Consider the following 16,786-nt stretch of genomic DNA (forward strand, 5'->3'; position numbering starts at 1 on the left):
TAGTAATTATTATGCTAATATTGTACATGCCACATAAAGTTAAAAAAAAATAGTCTAATAAATATGGTTAAATGAATCTTACATTTTTAGGTAAGAAGTCCTTGGACTAGGATCCTTATTTTCTGTTCCACTTTATTTTTCTTGTAGGTTTTATGGCAGCTTGACATATTCCGACGGAGTTTAAGAGGCCTAACTGGACATATCTGTCAGGGAGATGCTTGCATATTTTGTGCTTTAAAGGTAAATACTGAATATTTCAAATGGAAGTTAAATCAAATTGTACTTCCAGTTTTTCTATCTATTTCATGAAATGAGGAGACTAATTTTCATCAGAATAAAGTAGTACTTTTCAGACACTAACCATTGGTACACGTGTTCAGTCTGCTGTGGAGAGAGACCTTACTAATGAGGAGTTGATCTCTAGATGTATGTAAATTGCAGCCAATGTTTCAAAATTTTGTTCACATCTATGTAGCAGAGGCACATTTATATTTTAAACAAAATGTGAATTCCAACTTTGTCCCTTGCATAGATGACTTAAACTGTTTGAAAGTTAATAATTAGCATGATACAGTTTGCCGTTTTGGAATCTTGTGCTTTAAGTTTTAAGTTGACCATATCTTATCAAAAGGTAACCCTGTTTTATAAGTTCTAAGACGTTTGTAACTGAATAATTGACTTTAAGTGTATTTGGGTTATTTTTCCCCGTTTGAAAGCAGTGAGCAGTTATCGTAGTTACTGGATAATTAAAATAAAGCTCGTAAGTGCTATATGTTTGTACATCAGCATCAAATCTAAATATTTCAACTATTGTCTGACACATTTACATCTAAAACTGCATCAAAATTTCCTTGAAGTTCATAAACAAATGTTCTGTTCTAGTCCATGTTTTTATGCTGCCTTCTTTATTGTAGTATTTGATTGCCTATGTTTAACATTGGGGGAAATAGCCAAATAAGTAAGATTAAGGGGAAACCTCACACGCTTTGCGTGTATTTTTATTCCTGTGTGTGTTCTTGGCTAACTGAAATTCCACAGTAAACACGTTTGAGATTCTAATATGATCATGTGGAATGGGTAGTGATATGTAGAACTTAAGAGTAGCTGATACAACATGGAATATGGGGAAAAATACATTCAATGAAGAGATACTTTTCTGCCTGTGGTACATTTACTTTGTATGTAAGTACAGCCCTGCTTTTTGGGAGTACATCTATCTGTTGTACTGCCTGAATTTGTGGTCCGAGGTGTGTGTACAGCACACAGATAAGGAGCAGAACAGCTTGGTTGTCAGCTGCATTTCCTTTGGGCTGTGTGGGTTTCAAAGTGCCTCTGAACAAGTAGTATTACATGCTGTGCAGCACAACTGGACTAGAATGGTGCAAGTGAAGACTGAATGAAAGGGAGTTGAAAGGAAATCGGGCAACAAGATTTGGATTTTGAGGTACAGGGGGTGATTAAAATAAAATAAAATGGGAGGGTTAAAAATAAGAGAATAGGAAGAACACTTTGCCCTACATGTGGGGGTTTGGGGAGAAATTCCCAAAGGTTTTCTGTATTTCTTCTGTTCAGAATTTATTCAGTTGTTCTTTTGTAAAGGCTTGAAGGTAGACCTAAAAATCTTTGTTTTGGTTCATGAGTGTGACTGTCTATACAACCCTGCCTACTGCTTGTGTTTCTTGGAAGTGGCAAGGCATTTAAATTATTAAAAGTCCTGTTCTCATACAGGATCTCAAGATTCTTAAGTTTAATACTCTGATGAATCCAAAAACTGAACCAGCGGGCAGAGCAGAGAGGTGGCACATGATAAATATTTACAAATCAAAGTGAACTGAATGTTTGATTTTATAAATGTTAACCTCCATTTTCTGGAGGCCTTGCTTGTAATTTTTATCAAAGTAATAACATCGTAACTGGTGTTTTGGGGGGCAGGGGAGAAGTTAAATATTGTACTGCCATTTTGATATTAACTGGAATATGGTTTGTAGCATCACCTTTTTTCATGAACATCCAAGACTAGCTTAACTGTTGTATCTGAAGATCTGTTGGACAGAGCATCCAAAGAAGTGGAGAATTTAGAGTTGATATGACTTTCCTTATAAGACTAAGAATTTGAAACCTAAAACTAATTCCTAGAAATGGACTTCACCTACCACCTTAGTTTTTGCCTGTTGTTTAATGTCTCAAATTATTTCAACTACTTAACTTCATGTCCCCTCAATTTTTTAGCTTTGAATAACTAGACCAGTACATACAAATACCTCTGCTGGGCTAAAGTTATTTGGTCTTTATGTAACCTTCAATAAGTTGTTCCATAGTTATTTCAAGCACGCACCCACAGTATACTTAACTCTAGCGTCAGCTGACCCAGCTTCTTATAACTTTCACTGGTTCTGCAGTTAACTGACATAATTATAGTATTTTTTAGTATCCCTATACAAACTTCTTGTTAAAAAAACAAAACAAATGGGGTGCTGATCGTAGCCATCCCTAACGGAGGAAGTGTATAATTTCTAAACAAGTATTTTGCATATTTCTTTACCATTTTAGAGAGAGGTGTATCTTTATAATCTACCTATTTACATTATTTTTTACAAAATCAGTCATTCATTAAATAATGCTCAGGTTACTCTAACATTTCATCCATGTGGAATGCACACCAGCTGTAAAGCTAAACTGATAGATAACGCATGGCTTGCTAACTATTTTAGTGACTAAGATATAAAGTAAGCTTATAAATATGGACAGTATAAAAGCCGTGAATAAGTATTAATCACAGTTCTATACATTTTTATGATTTTAATAGGCCAAGTGTAAAATCTGCTTGCCTGCTCTATAATGATATGGCTCAGCTTAGTCAGAGTAAAGTGTATAATAGACCACATCTCAGCAAAAACACAGAAATGAGATTGATTTGGAAGGAAACGATTGATCAATTTCAAAATGTACAATTACTACATTGTATGTTTTTATATCCATTTAACATTGGATAGGTAAAGAAAGCTAATGGGATTTTTTTACTTAAACAGAATTTTGTATTAAATGCAGTGGCATAATTTCCTTTCAGCAGTAACATTTATTTATGAATTGTTGGCCTGTGCTGATATAATATGAAAAAGAAATGTCAGTGAAGTTATCAATCATTTCACTTACTTCCAGACAATATTTGCACAGTTTCAACACAGTCGAGAAAAGGCACTACCATCAGATAATATGAGGCATGCCTTGGCTGAAAGCTTTAAAGATGAACAGCGTTTTCAGCTTGGCTTAATGGATGATGCAGCGGAATGCTTTGTAAGTATTTACAATGGTGTTAATTTGTTTCTTGTTAAGAGTTTTTCTTGGGGTTTTTTTGTGTTTTGTTACGTTGCCAAATTGGCTCCTTGCATTAAACTCTGACAGTTTACTCTTGCAGAGTAGTGGAATAGGTCCTGAAGGATTTATTATATTTATTAAGGCCCTTGTACAACACAGTGTTTCATTATTTTTTACCAAGTGGATATTATGCATTTACCAGTGATTTTTTCTCCTCTCCAGTTGAAAGTACCATCTTGTACAAAAATTTTCAAAATAAGCTGTTCAGTACAGAAAGAGCATTGAACCCAGTCAGCAGTTCTAAGACTTGAACTGTGCTCTTCAGATTACCCAACTGAGTTGCTATTTTAATGTAATGAAATACAGTATACTCTTGATCAATGAGATGTGCTTAACACAGTGAAAGAAACTCACATTTTCATTAGATTAAATAAGTGTGACATAGCCATTTCTGTTTGTATTTCATGTACTAAAACATAGCTCACACATCTAAGAAATATTTCGCTGGACATGTAGACTAGTCAGTTGCCTGGTGTTTAGCTCATTTAATGTGAGGGTTGTCCACAAAAGGTAATTGCTTCAAATATTATATAACATGAAATGGTGCCTGCTGATCATAGATTTGAGGTATGATTTGAGGTATGTCTGTCTTAAATGCTCATGTAGGCAAATCTTATCTGAAATCCTCCTATTGTTTAGCACCAGAGTGTTACTAGAACCAATGGTGGGAATGCTAATGTAGACAAAGATAGACTTCTTTTACCATGCTGTCATGTAAAGTTGCTCATTGCATTGGTGGGAGATCCCTGAAAAAATGTTAATGTAGAGAGAGTCTTAAATTTTCATACAGATCCTGTCATCCCTGATGGGGCACACTATTGTACCAGTAGCTTCAAATTGTTTCTAATGGCTTGTAGACTCCAATGAATGACTTGTATCTTTATTGTATTTCAACTCTTGTTTTCCATGCACAAATTTGGGATGGCTGACACACTTTCTCTCCTTTTTTTGTAAATTGATCTAGATTGTAAGCTCCTTAGTGAAAATAAATCACCTTGTGTCCATGTAGTGCTACATGACTGTTAAGTAAACATTCCGTCTGTCCCAATATGGTTAAGATTTTCAGAGCAGCTTTATAAAAAATTACTGCTTGCTTCATTTAAGTTATTACTACTCTCCTTCATATTTCATAATGAAACTGATGGGACAAGACCTTTTGAAACGTAAGCCAAGTTCTTTACTGGTGTAAATTGGCACATCTCCATTGAATTCTGAGGACTTGGCCCTGTTTCTCATACTCTGAAAAGCAATGAAAAGATTGCTTAGAAAAACTTGCTTGTTTGTAATGCACCGATTTGATACCTGATTGCATGGAAGTGATCTAGTAACTAATTACAGTAATTGGTTACTGAGGTGCTGTTTGTATCGATTAACAAGATTGATATCAAGCTTAATAGTATTTCATTTTGATTAATGTTATAGCCTACTATAATTAGATTAATTTTCTGCAAGGAGCAGTCCCAGTCTGCAACTGGGCCACTGTTCCTCTTGGTTCTTCTAGCTTGATTAGCTCCACCCGCTAGCTGTTCGACAACTTGTGCCGACCTAGCACTGACCCTTCTTGCTGCAGTTTGTGGTGTATCCTCAGTTTTTAGATCGGGATGGGCAAACTTTTTGGCCCAAGGGCCAAACTGTAAAACTGTATGGAGGGCCTCTGCAGCCTGGACCCCACCCCTGTCCGCCCTCTCCCACTTCCCGCCGGCTGACTGCGTCCCCTCAGAACCCGTGACCCATCCAAACCCTCCCCCCCCCCGTCCCCTGACTGCCCCGACCCCTATCCACACCTCCACCCCCTGACAGGCCCCCCGGGACTCCCATGCCTATCCAACCCCCCAGTTCCCCATACCCTGACTGCCCCCGACCAATCCAACCCCCCTGCTCCCTGTCCCGATTGCCCCCTGGGACCTCCTGCCCCTTATCTATCCCCTGCTCCCCGCCACCTTACCATGCTGCTCACAGCAGCAGTACTGGCTTATTGGAAAGCCTGGGAGGTGGGTGGGAGGGCGCAAGCTGCGCCGCTCGCACGGCGGCGTGGCTGTGGGGGAGGAGGGACAGCAGGGGAGGAACTGGGGGCTAGCCTCCCTGGCCGGGAGCTCAAGGGCCAGGCAGGACAGTCCCATGGGCCGAATGTGGCCCTTGGACCGTAGTTTGCCCACCTCTGTTCTAGATACTCTGGACAGCTTCAGTACCACAAACAGCAGAGTACGTTTCTATGTGGTTCCAGTAGGGTTCCCCCCCTCCACGGTCACCATAGTGTCTGAGCACAAAGTGTTTCTGCTCCTGGATTTGCACTACTATTTTCATATACAGGGAACGGGTACAAAGCCTTGCCTACAGCCTCAGTCTTTTCTGGGCAGAAGGAGATGGGTGAATAGATTAATTTGCAAGTTTTTAGGAGAGAAGCCAAGTCCACAAAGTTTCCTGATCACACCACACAGGGAATCCAGTGTCTCTTGGATGTGTACCTGTGCTGCTAGAAGAATTCACACCTGCCACCCAAGATAGGAAAGGGGAGACTTAACACTATCATCTAGCTTGGCACACTATACTGGCTTACTTTTGTTTCTGGGAGCCTTTGTTTGGATCTTTGGAAGAGAAACTTATAACAGGATCTCTTGGGAAGTCAACAGGGACCAGCAAAAGCCTGGTGAGGGAAGGAGCAAGAGGTAGATTTCTTCAGTTCCAGAGGCCAGTTCTCAGTATGAATGTGCCACAGAGCTCCTTCCTATGTTCAGAACCAGAGTTCTTTTGCCAGCAATATTACTTGGAGGAAGCCAGAGCACTAGACTTTCAACTCTTCCATAGAGCATTTCCAGGTCTTTAACCTCAACACCCTTCTTTGCTCTTGAATCAGGGAAGGGACTTCTCTTCAAGAAAACATTCAGCGTCTTCCATCCACTGTCTCAAAGTCCTTGAATGAACTGCCCTCCATCAGAGTAAAGACGGGAATACCTGGCAGGCACACCCAGTACAAAGCCCCTTGGTAGCGCTTCCCTCAGGATGATGACCGCTCCTAACAGTGCTCGGCGGGGGGGTGGGGGGAAGAGACTTAAATGATACCCTGTGATGCAGACACTTCAAGCAGAGGAAAATACAGAGCTCTCCCCTCCATCCTGTAAACAGAGTAAAAGAGGGAAAAAATATGATGTGAGGCCACTCTGACCCCACTACACACTTCTCCAGGTCTCTGGCTCAGTTCTAGCTCCTCCCATGCTGGATGAGGCCATGCATTCAAAGGGACGGGGTCATGTTTCTTGGGGTTTCCCTGGCTTCTCACGGCAGGGTGAAGGTCCCACACACAGGACCTGAGCTTAGTTTTTAGATCTGACATAGATTAACTCCTTTCTTTCTCACAAGACTATCTGGACTGTCATAGCAGTGGTGGAGACAAGAAACTTCTTTGCATTCATAGACATCAGCTATCATCTGTCATTGCGTCTCTGTTCCATCTTTGTATTTCTCACTGATCCATGATGATTATGCCATTGAGCCTTGCTTCAACTACCGAGTAGGTGACAATGGTTTAAATGCAGATTCACCAAACTGGTGAACTACATTAGTAGGGGGTTGCTTTCATTTCTCTGGAGTCAATTGGAAATTCTTGGGATAGAGAAGACAAAGGCAGTTGGCCCAAGGGATTATAAAGGGGATGGTAATCAGTTGTTTTCCATGTCCACTGAAGGTAGGACAAGAAGTCATGGGCTTAATCTGCAGCAAGGGAGATTTAGATTAGCTATTAGGAAAAGTTTTCTAACTACAGTATAAGGGTAGTTAAGCTCTGGAATAGGCTTCCAGGGATAGAGATGGAGTCCCCATTGTTCAATGCTTTTAGAAACAAGTTGGACAAACACCAATCAGGGTGGTTTAGGTTTACTTGGTCCTTGTCACAGCTGACTTGATGATTTCTCAAGGTCCCTTCCAGTCCTACATTTCTATGATTGTGGGACACTTTTGGTGGACTTCTGGGACCCCAGTCGAGGGGGCTTCATCTACACTGCATAGCAATAGAGTTTGAATCCCGGATCCCAGCTTGACTCTGGCTCAGACCTACCACCTCTGCAGGGCCCTAGGACTCTTGAGCTGAGTCTGAGCAATTTGTGTGTAGATGGAATGGAGGTTTGGGCTCAAGCCTGAGTCTGAGCCCGGGCTTATGTTGCAGTGTAGGCATACCCTTAAGGTACTTCTTGCAGAAAGGAGAACTTTGGTCCCAGCTTATAAATTGACTTTTTACAAAGGAGACCAAAGTCTGGAAGGCCACTCAGGTAACACTAATTTTATTTTGCAGTTCTGTTTTCTTAATGCTAGAAACTTTGATTGGGTATAGGCTGTCATGAACCAGGATAGTGATCAATGCAAATTGCCTGCCAACATTTAGGAGGTAAATTTGCTGGAGCTAACAGGAGCGGTGGCCGGAATAATACACTACTGGTAATGTTCACAGAAAGTGAATTGATAAGAGATAAAAATCCAGCTATTTACAACGTCGTCATTTCATTTAGGAAAATATACTTGAGAGAATTCATTTCCACCTTGTGCCAAGCTGTGAAACAGACATGTGCACTTCTAAATCTTGCATCACTCATCAGAAGTTTGCTATGACACTATATGAACAGGTAAGATCTTTGTGTTACAACTTTATCTGTTTTATTTCCAATTTTATGAATTTGTGAAAATAAAAACATCCTCTTTACTTGTAGTGTGTATGCCGAAGTTGTGGGGCATCATCAGATCCCTTGCCTTTTACAGAATTTGTGCGCTACATTTCTACAACAGCCCTGTGGTAAGTTCCTTTTCTCCTCATTCCCCTGTCCAACTCCTCCCTCCCCTGCAAAATTCAAAATTCCATGCAAATTAGTCCTATAAATGTTCATATTTTGTATGTTTTTTCTTTGCTGAAATTGACATATGATAAATGATCCAAAAAAAAAAATGTTAAATAGCAAATAAGAGGGTGGAGAGGACTTGATCGAGGTATTCAGAATCAAGGATATGGTGCAAAACTAGCTTTCCCTTCTGTTTAACCTGTCACTGAACAAGGAAGTGCTCTAAATTGACTGCTCTTTAATTTGAAGTAATAAAAAAATACTTCATGCAGTGCTTATTTCACCTGTGTCATTGACTGCTGCAGGAGGATCAAACACCTACTGGAGCTAGCCTTCTGAGAAGGATGGAAAATTTATGGTCACTAAAATACGAGTAGTAATGCAAAAAATCCCTCTCCCCTACTGCCCACTACTGTATCTTTTTCAGATTCCTTATTTATATTTGTATAAACACTTCTGTATATTTCTTGGAACAGCAGACAAGCTGGTCTACTACTGGCAGTAATATGGATATATGCTGGGGTAAAAGGCAGGAAGGTGGCATGAGAGAAATATGTTTCAATAGTTGAAGAGTGAGATGAGCAGTGACCAGACAAGGTTTTAGTTGTGATAATGGAGAGGAAATGATGGATTTTTGAGAAGTTATAGATTGGAAAAGTAACAGGATTTAGTAGTGTGAAAGAAAAGAGTGAAAAATGACAAGGTTATGAGCCCAGGTGACAAGAAAGATGGTGGAATCTTAAATTAAATTGTGATTTTTTTTTTTATGGTTTGCATGCCAATTCAAATGCTTGTCTTAAATTTTCTCTTATTAGAAAAACTCTTGAATATTCCTAAAATAGTTAAAGGTGACATGCAAAGGATTCTTAATTTTTGTTGTTGCTTTTCCTTGAGGTATGAGAGGTTTTTTTAATCTAATGTCATCAGGTCCGGTCTCCTCTGGTTTTGCAGGAGTATCTCCAGTGTGTCTGTGTGTTTTGTGAACTTTGTGCGTTACCTGAAAGTGGAGCTGTTTATATAGAGAGGGTCATGTGGAGGTTTTTATAATATAAGAAATCCCTCCACAAACACTGGAAATAAACTCTTCAGGCCTTCTTTATATATCCATAAAACAGCATAGAGAAGGGCACATAATATTTTTTTAAAATGTTCTCTTGGTGTACTGGGAACTCTTGTATGGAAGTGAGATGAAAACTGATGGGCAAACTCCCTGCCTGATGGACTTTATCTTCCTTTCATGGTTTTTGAAGGCATCCTTCAAAAAGTGGAAGTTTAAATCCTAGTGAGGAAAACAGAAAGAAGCATAAACTCTCTCTGACAAATGAAGAGTAAAACTATAACTAGGAAGGCCAAAAAAGAATTTGAAGAACAGGTAGCCAAAGACTCAAAGTAATAACAAAACATTTTTTTGAGTACATCAGAAGCAGGAAGCCTGCTAAACAACCAGTGGGGATGATCAAAAGAGCATTCAAGGACGATAAGGGCATTGCAGAGAAAGTAAATGAATTCTTTGCATTGGTCTTCATGGTTGAGGATGTGAGGGAGAGTCACAAACCTGAGCCATTCTTTTTAGGTAACACATCTGAGGAACTGTCCCAGATTGAGGTGTCATTAGATGAGATTTTGGAACAAATTGATAAACTAAACAGTAATAAGTCACAAGGACCAGATGGTATGCACTCGAGATCTGAAGGAACTCAAATGTGAAATTGCAGGACTACTAACTGTAGTTTGTAGCCTATCATTTAAATCAGCTTCTGTATCAAATGACTGGAGGATAGTTTACGTGACACCAATTTTTATAAAGGGCTCCAGAGGTGACCCCAGCAATTACAGGCCAGTAAGCCTGACTTAAGTACCAGGCAAATGGTTGAAACTATAATAAAGAACAAAATTGTCAGACCCATAGATGAACATAATTTGTTGGGGAAGAGTCAACATGGTTTTTGTAAAGGGAACTCATGCCTCACCAATCTACTAGAATTCTTTGAGGGGGGGGTCAACAAGCATGTGGACAAGGGGGACCCAGTGGATATAGTGTATTTAGATTTTCAGAAAGCCTTTGACAGGGTCCCTGACCAAAGGCTCTTAAGCAAAGTAAGCAGTCATTGGATAAGAGGGAAGGTCCTCTTATGGATTGGTAACTGGTTAAAAGATAGGAAACAAAGGGTTAGAAATAAATGGTCAGTTTTCAGAATGGAGAGAGGTAAATAGCAGTGTTCCCACAGTGGCAATCAAAAAAGCTAACACAGAATGTTGGGAGTCTTTAAGAAAGGGATAGATAATAAGACAGAAAATATATTGCCTCTATATAAATTCTATATAAATTCATCTTTAATATTGATTGCAGATGTGGTCGCCCCATCTCAAAGATATATTGGAATTGGAAAAGGTTCGGAAAAGGGCAACAAAAATGATTGGGGGTATGGAATGGCTGCCATATGAGGAGAAATTAATAAGACTGGGACGTTTCAGCTTGGATAGATATGATGTCTATAAAATCATGACGGGTGTGGAAAAAGTAAATAAGGAAGTTTTTTTTACTCCTCATAAAACAAACTAGGGGTCACCAAATGAAATTAATAGGCAGCAGTTTAAAACAAACAAAAGGAAGTATTTTTTCACACAACACAGTCAATCTGTGGAACTCCTTGCCAGAGGATGTTGTGAAGGCCAAGATTATAACGGTTCAAAAAAGAACTAGATAAGCCATTGGTGGACCTATCCTCCATGAATTTATTAGCCAGGATGGGCAGGGATGGTGTCCCTAGCCTCTGTTTGCTAGAAGCTGGGAATGGGTGACAGGATATGGATCACTTGATGAGTACCTGTTCTGTTTGTTCCCTCTGAAGCACCTGGCATTGGCCACTGTCAGATGACATTTGGTCTGACCCAGTATTTCTGTTCCTATGGTTGAAAACAATTACTATACATTAGAGTTAACCTCTAATGAGTCACCTCTTGCTTCCATCAATTGTAAACTTTTTCAAGCTGATTATTTCAGTAAGAGGTTAAAGTTAACTTATTCCATACAAAAATTCTGCTGTTCAGCAGACTCTTTACTAAGATCAACTAATTTTATGGCATAGTTCCTAGTGGACTACCCTCTCACTTGAAACATAATCGGGTCAGGTTTAAGACACACTGCAGTGCAATTGTAGGGAAACGTGTGCTTGTCTGCAGTCCACATTATAACCCTCCTATCTTGACAGAGGGCTTCGGGGCTGATTAATCTACAATTTCAGGAGAAATAAATTCACTAAAGAAAAAATATTGGCAAATAATTGCATTAATTCTTAGGTATACGTTGCCACACTAAATTTTTGAAGCATTACTGAGGTAGTTTAAATCTGTTTACTATTAAGGTGAATGATTTCTAATGAAATGTGTTTTTATTTCATGTTTACAGCAATGAAGTTGACAGAATGATGGAAAGGCATGAGCGTCTCAAGCCAGAAATGTTTGCAGAATTGCTACAGGCAGCAAATACTACTGATGACTTCAGGAAGTGCCCTGTAAGTAGACAGAATAAACAATTCTTACATTTCTGTGGTTTAGACACAGGAAATAATTTCCTAGGATTCAGATTCAGTAATATTTTGAACTGCATTTGAGTGCAGCTCAACTTTAAACATGCAAACGCTTTATCTACTCTTTGAGCGACAGTTTCAGTACTTACCTATGCATGCAGCTATCATCTGTGTATGAGGGTTTGCACATACGAAATTGTTGACACACAAATGGCCATTGTGAAAATGAGGTACTTAAGTCCATATTTTGTTAGTTGAAGCTCTTCACTTACTTACATGGCTGTACTTGATGAACCTGAATGATAAATGCTGACTAAATGCAGTTTCCTTTAGGCTGGTTTTTGGTAGTGGTATGGCTTGATAAAACAGACTGTCTTCCATTTGGTTCATCTCAAGTCTCCTCTTTCTTGCTTATGCCTGCCTTCCTCTCACTCTGTCTCTCTCTCTCTCATATAATTGTCTGCCTTTGTGTTCTAGTACTGTTTGTTTCAGGGCCATAGAGAAATATTCCAGAAAAATACTAAACAGTGATCAAAGAGAAGAAAATAATAATAAAGTCAGTGTCCTCCATCTCATAAGTTTGCCATAAGCGGTTGGGGGGAATGAAGCCTAGCTAACATTGAAGATGACATGATCAGGATGTGTGTCCAATATTTTATAACAGTATGCGATTACATGTCTTCATGGTTGCTACTGACAATTTAGAGGTAATAAATTTAAACTTGAGGCTAGGAAAGAAGTGTGGAACTTCTTTATTTTTACTCTGGTCATCCAATAACTTTCTCATTTTCTAAGTTGTTGGCATGTTCACTCTTTTGTGTGTCACTTTTTTTTCTTCTAGAGTAACTGTGGTCAAAAAATAAAAATCCGTCGTGTTCTCATGAACTGCCCTGAGATTGTGACAATTGGTTTAGTCTGGGATTCGGAACATTCTGACCTGACAGAAGATGTCATGCGGAATCTGGCAACACAACTTTATCTTCCTGGGGTATCTGAATTAAAACTAATCTATCTTGTTTTTAAAATTTCAGTCCCAACAGCTGATGCATCATGTTCATGCCTTTCCTCGTATCTTTTTTTTTTCCTCTTAAAATAAGTTGATATATACCTAACTTTGGAATTACAATTAACATTTTAAAAAATAGATCAGGGAGTATATTTTGTGTGAACTAATATTATATTAATCTTCACAACACATCTGTGGTAAAGTGATGATAACCCCATTTTATGGTTGGGGAACTGAAGCATCGAGAGTAATGGCAAAATTGTCAAGTGTCTGCTAACTTGAGATGGCTAGGGCCTGATTTTCAGACTTCATAGCATTTTTATAGTGTTTTATATGTTCAAGGCACAGGTCTAATCGACATTGAGTACCCAGAAAATGAACACCTAGTGAGTGGCCACTTGTAGAAAACTTGGTTTAAGTGATTCCAAAGTATCAGTTCTCTATGGTGACATTCAACTGCTTTAACCATGAGACCATCCTTTCTTTTCCTGCAGTCCTCACCTCATTCACTGTATACCTTCAAATTTCTGCAGCAAATGAAGCAAAAGTCCTAAAAACATACTTGTCCATCACACAATGGATTAGTTCTCTGAGCATCAGTCATCTTGTACACAGAATGAGGCAGGGATACTTTAGAAATTACATGCTCATGTAACTCCTGTCATAATGCAGATAGACACACAAGAAGACATGCATGCAGCCTTGACTTAATCTAACTTTACAATCTCAGACATGCTTTTTCTTTAATCTATACATAATCATTTTTACAGCTGTTCTATAGGGTTACAGATGAACAGGCCAAAAATAGTGAACTTTTTCTTGTGGGTATGATTTGCTACACGAGTCGACATTACTGTGCCTTTGCCTTTCATACGAAGAGTTGCAAGTGGGTGCTGTTCGATGATGCAAATGTGAAAGAGGTAGGCTTTGTATTATTGCTGCTAGATTTAATGACCTTTATTTTTTTAATGGTACGTTGCGCCCCAAATATTTTTTCTGCATTAAAACAGAACTTATTCTTTTGACACCAGACTTAAAATGCAAACAAATGTCCTCATTTTCATGAAAAGTAGTTTGACAAGTCAGTTTTAAGTGTTATAAAAAAAAATGAACTTCACTGTTCTTAAAATGTGCAATAATTGGATAGTAGATGTTAGTGCGATTTTTCTTAAAAATATAGGTTTAATAAGTAATGAATATGATAAACTCTGGCTGGTATCTGTAATGTGTTGATGTTTACTATGCTGACTCATATGCAAATGTTTGCTTTTCTGCCCTAACTTGCATACATTTAAAATGAATAGTACAGCTGCAGTTGTTCTGTGTTTTCAGGATCAGACATTCAATTCATGTAAAATGTCTTTGTTTTATAAAGATATGCTGAAATTTGGGTTTAAGTACCAATTAGTTTTATATTTGCAAAAATATGGGCATTTTCTTATTAGGTTGGAACAAAATGGAAAGATGTGGTCTCCAAGTGCATTCGATGTCACTTTCAGCCATTGCTGCTATTTTATGCTAACCCAGATGGTACAGCTGTATCAACGGAAGATGCTCCTAAGCATATCATTCACTGGTCTCATTACAAAGCAGCTGCAGGACATGGAGATGACTTGGGTAATAAAAGTTTTGACTAATACCATTTTTAATAGAATATGACCAATATCTGGGGGGTAATTGATTAGCTGTCCTGATCTTAAGTGCCTTTATCAATAATTATCTAAATGTCCTGATAGCATTTGGTGTGTGTATACTTAACATTAGAACTATCAAAAATAATGTTTTGTTGCAAATGTAAAAATGTAGATTGACACACAGTTAAAGGATTCCTAACTAGAAACGTTCTTTAACTGTAAAAATTCACATGGCTAAAAAACTAAAATTACACATTGGAAGAATATAGTAAAACTTACTTCTCTAAGTTGGTACAGTCAACCTGCAGAACTCCTTGCTGGAGGATGTTGTGAAGGCCAAGACTATAATGGGGTTTAAAAAAGAACTAGATAACCTCATGGAGGATAGGTCCATCAATGGCTATCATCCAGGATGGGCAGGGATGTAAAACCATGCTCTGAAGTGTCCCTAGCCTTTGTATGGCAGAAGCTGGGAATGGGCGACAGGGGATGGATCACTTGATGATTACCTGTTCTGTTCATTCCCTCTGAAGCACCTGGCATTGGCCACTGTCGGAAGACAGGATACTAGTCTAGATGGCCATTGGTCTGACCCAGTATGGCTGCTGTTATGGTCTTATGTTGACCTAAGTGATCTCACTTAACCGAGAAAGAGAGAACTTTGATTTTTCTATTGTGTGGGGTTCTGTTTTGTTTGTGACTAAATAGTATAACTAATTGTATTTATTTGGTAAACAGTATTGAATATGTAGTCATGGCATGTTTGTCTGCATGAGAGTAGATGGGTGACGGTATATTTGTATTGGTTTTTTTGATACCCCCAAAATAGGATAAAACTGAAAAAATGTTTTGAGGAAAAACTGTGAGCAAGTGATAACAGTTCATAACCTTGAAGCCTTGAGGTTGCAGGAAACATCTTATTTAGGGATTCATTATGGAAGGGCAGTGTAGTCTCTGTGCCTGGTCAGAATCTAGCCCTTCAACTCTGTAGTGTTTGGCTGTTGTTTTCTAGTGGTCCTATCTGTGTTATAAAATTTGAAAGTGATGACGAAAGGAAAATTGGATTTGGCCTGTTCCCATTCACTTTGTGCACTGTTGCCTGATGGTGGCCATCTCAAGGAAGAAAATCAGAATTGAATGCCATCCCCATATTTATTTTTGGCAAATTGCATAATATGTAACATATTACAAAAATCTTCTTGTATGCCACAAACTATTAAGTAAACTATTAAGTAAAACTTAGTGATCCAAAACTAAACTTTCTAATTCTTGGAATTAAAAATAAATGTGGTAAAGATCTAAATGAGCAAGAATTTCATTTCTGAAGATTAATTATGTTTAATGTTGTAGGATTTGAGAAGTCATCCGTTCCAAAGTCAGATCTCACAAAAGAGAATGGATTTGGAGAATGTGCTAGTCAGAAGGGCATTAAAAAATTTCAGACAGACAATTCAGCATTCAGTAGAAGCCCTATTCAAGCAAGTGGTGGTAGGGGGCCAGGTAAGTACCTTCTTAAATATGTAGTTTGCTAACTTTTGTCACAGCACTGTTACTTTAGATCCATTTTCTTAAGCTGCAAAGCTTGTTCTGAAATAGTTACATCATTGATACTGAACTTTCAGTCCACCTACCATGGAGAATGATTAAATGACGTGAAAAACTATATTTGAACTTAGCCACCATATGACTATACATACACATAAGTCTCCACTGCCCTCCTGCCCCACTAAAAATCCACTATTGTAATAATATTGGGATGTAGTTATTTAATATAATTCTTTGCTTTTTATTTGATCTTTCCTTGTCATATGTTTGGAAAGCATAAGTGGCAATAGTCACTTCCTTTTTATGGTGGGTTTCTGCTATATTTGTTAAAACATCAGTCCATTTTTGTGTAAATCAGATTTTCAAGTTGACAAACTACAAAATACTCCTATCAGGATATCACAGTTGAGTGATGCTGATGCAGGAAGGGCACAACTTGCCCTCACTTCCACACCCCCGCCCCCCTTTATTGGGTTGCCAATGTGGTTTACACCTTAAAGACCAGTAAGAGAGAAGGAATGAAGGACCTAACCAAGAGAAACTGGTTCTGCTTAATTAAGAGATTTATTTCTTTTCTCTGTTAATTACCCCACCTGTCTCCTAGTGTCTAGATGTTAGCTAAAATTACTTTTTTCTTACGATTTGAAATCAGACTTGATGGCTAAAGTACTTTTTTCTTTCATTGTAAATTTTTAAGACGTTCAACTTGCTATTAACTCACTTGGAACCCAGGGTGACCCAAAATTGGAGACTGCTCACTGACTGGGAAATATCAATTTAAATAAAACAGATTCAAGATTATTTACTTGAAACTCTACTATATTCTCAAAAACAAAGCTTTGCTTTTGATGCAGTAATAAGTATTAACTCTCT

At 38.4% G+C, this 16,786-nt stretch overlaps 1 protein-coding gene across 3 annotated transcripts in view; it reads left to right on the plus strand.

Moving 5' to 3' along the window:
• USP53 (ubiquitin specific peptidase 53) overlaps positions 1-16,786 on the plus strand; it is a 63,628-nt gene that overhangs the window by 22,302 nt on the left and 24,540 nt on the right. Inside the window, exons 3-11 of one of the 3 annotated variants that reach the window (XM_073340994.1) lie at positions 148-240; positions 3,160-3,294; positions 7,875-7,988; positions 8,073-8,155; positions 11,608-11,713; positions 12,570-12,716; positions 13,505-13,654; positions 14,180-14,351; positions 15,719-15,868. In XM_073340994.1, the coding sequence (XP_073197095.1) occupies positions 148-240; positions 3,160-3,294; positions 7,875-7,988; positions 8,073-8,155; positions 11,608-11,713; positions 12,570-12,716; positions 13,505-13,654; positions 14,180-14,351; positions 15,719-15,868 (1,150 nt within the window). The remainder of the gene's footprint in view (positions 1-147; positions 241-3,159; positions 3,295-7,874; positions 7,989-8,072; positions 8,156-11,607; positions 11,714-12,569; positions 12,717-13,504; positions 13,655-14,179; positions 14,352-15,718; positions 15,869-16,786) is intronic. The other 2 variants (XM_073340996.1, XM_073340995.1) reach the window with 2 other exon arrangements.

The sequence above is a fragment of the Lepidochelys kempii genome, chromosome 4 (assembly GCF_965140265.1).
Source record: "Lepidochelys kempii isolate rLepKem1 chromosome 4, rLepKem1.hap2, whole genome shotgun sequence".
NCBI lineage: Eukaryota > Metazoa > Chordata > Testudines > Cheloniidae > Lepidochelys > Lepidochelys kempii.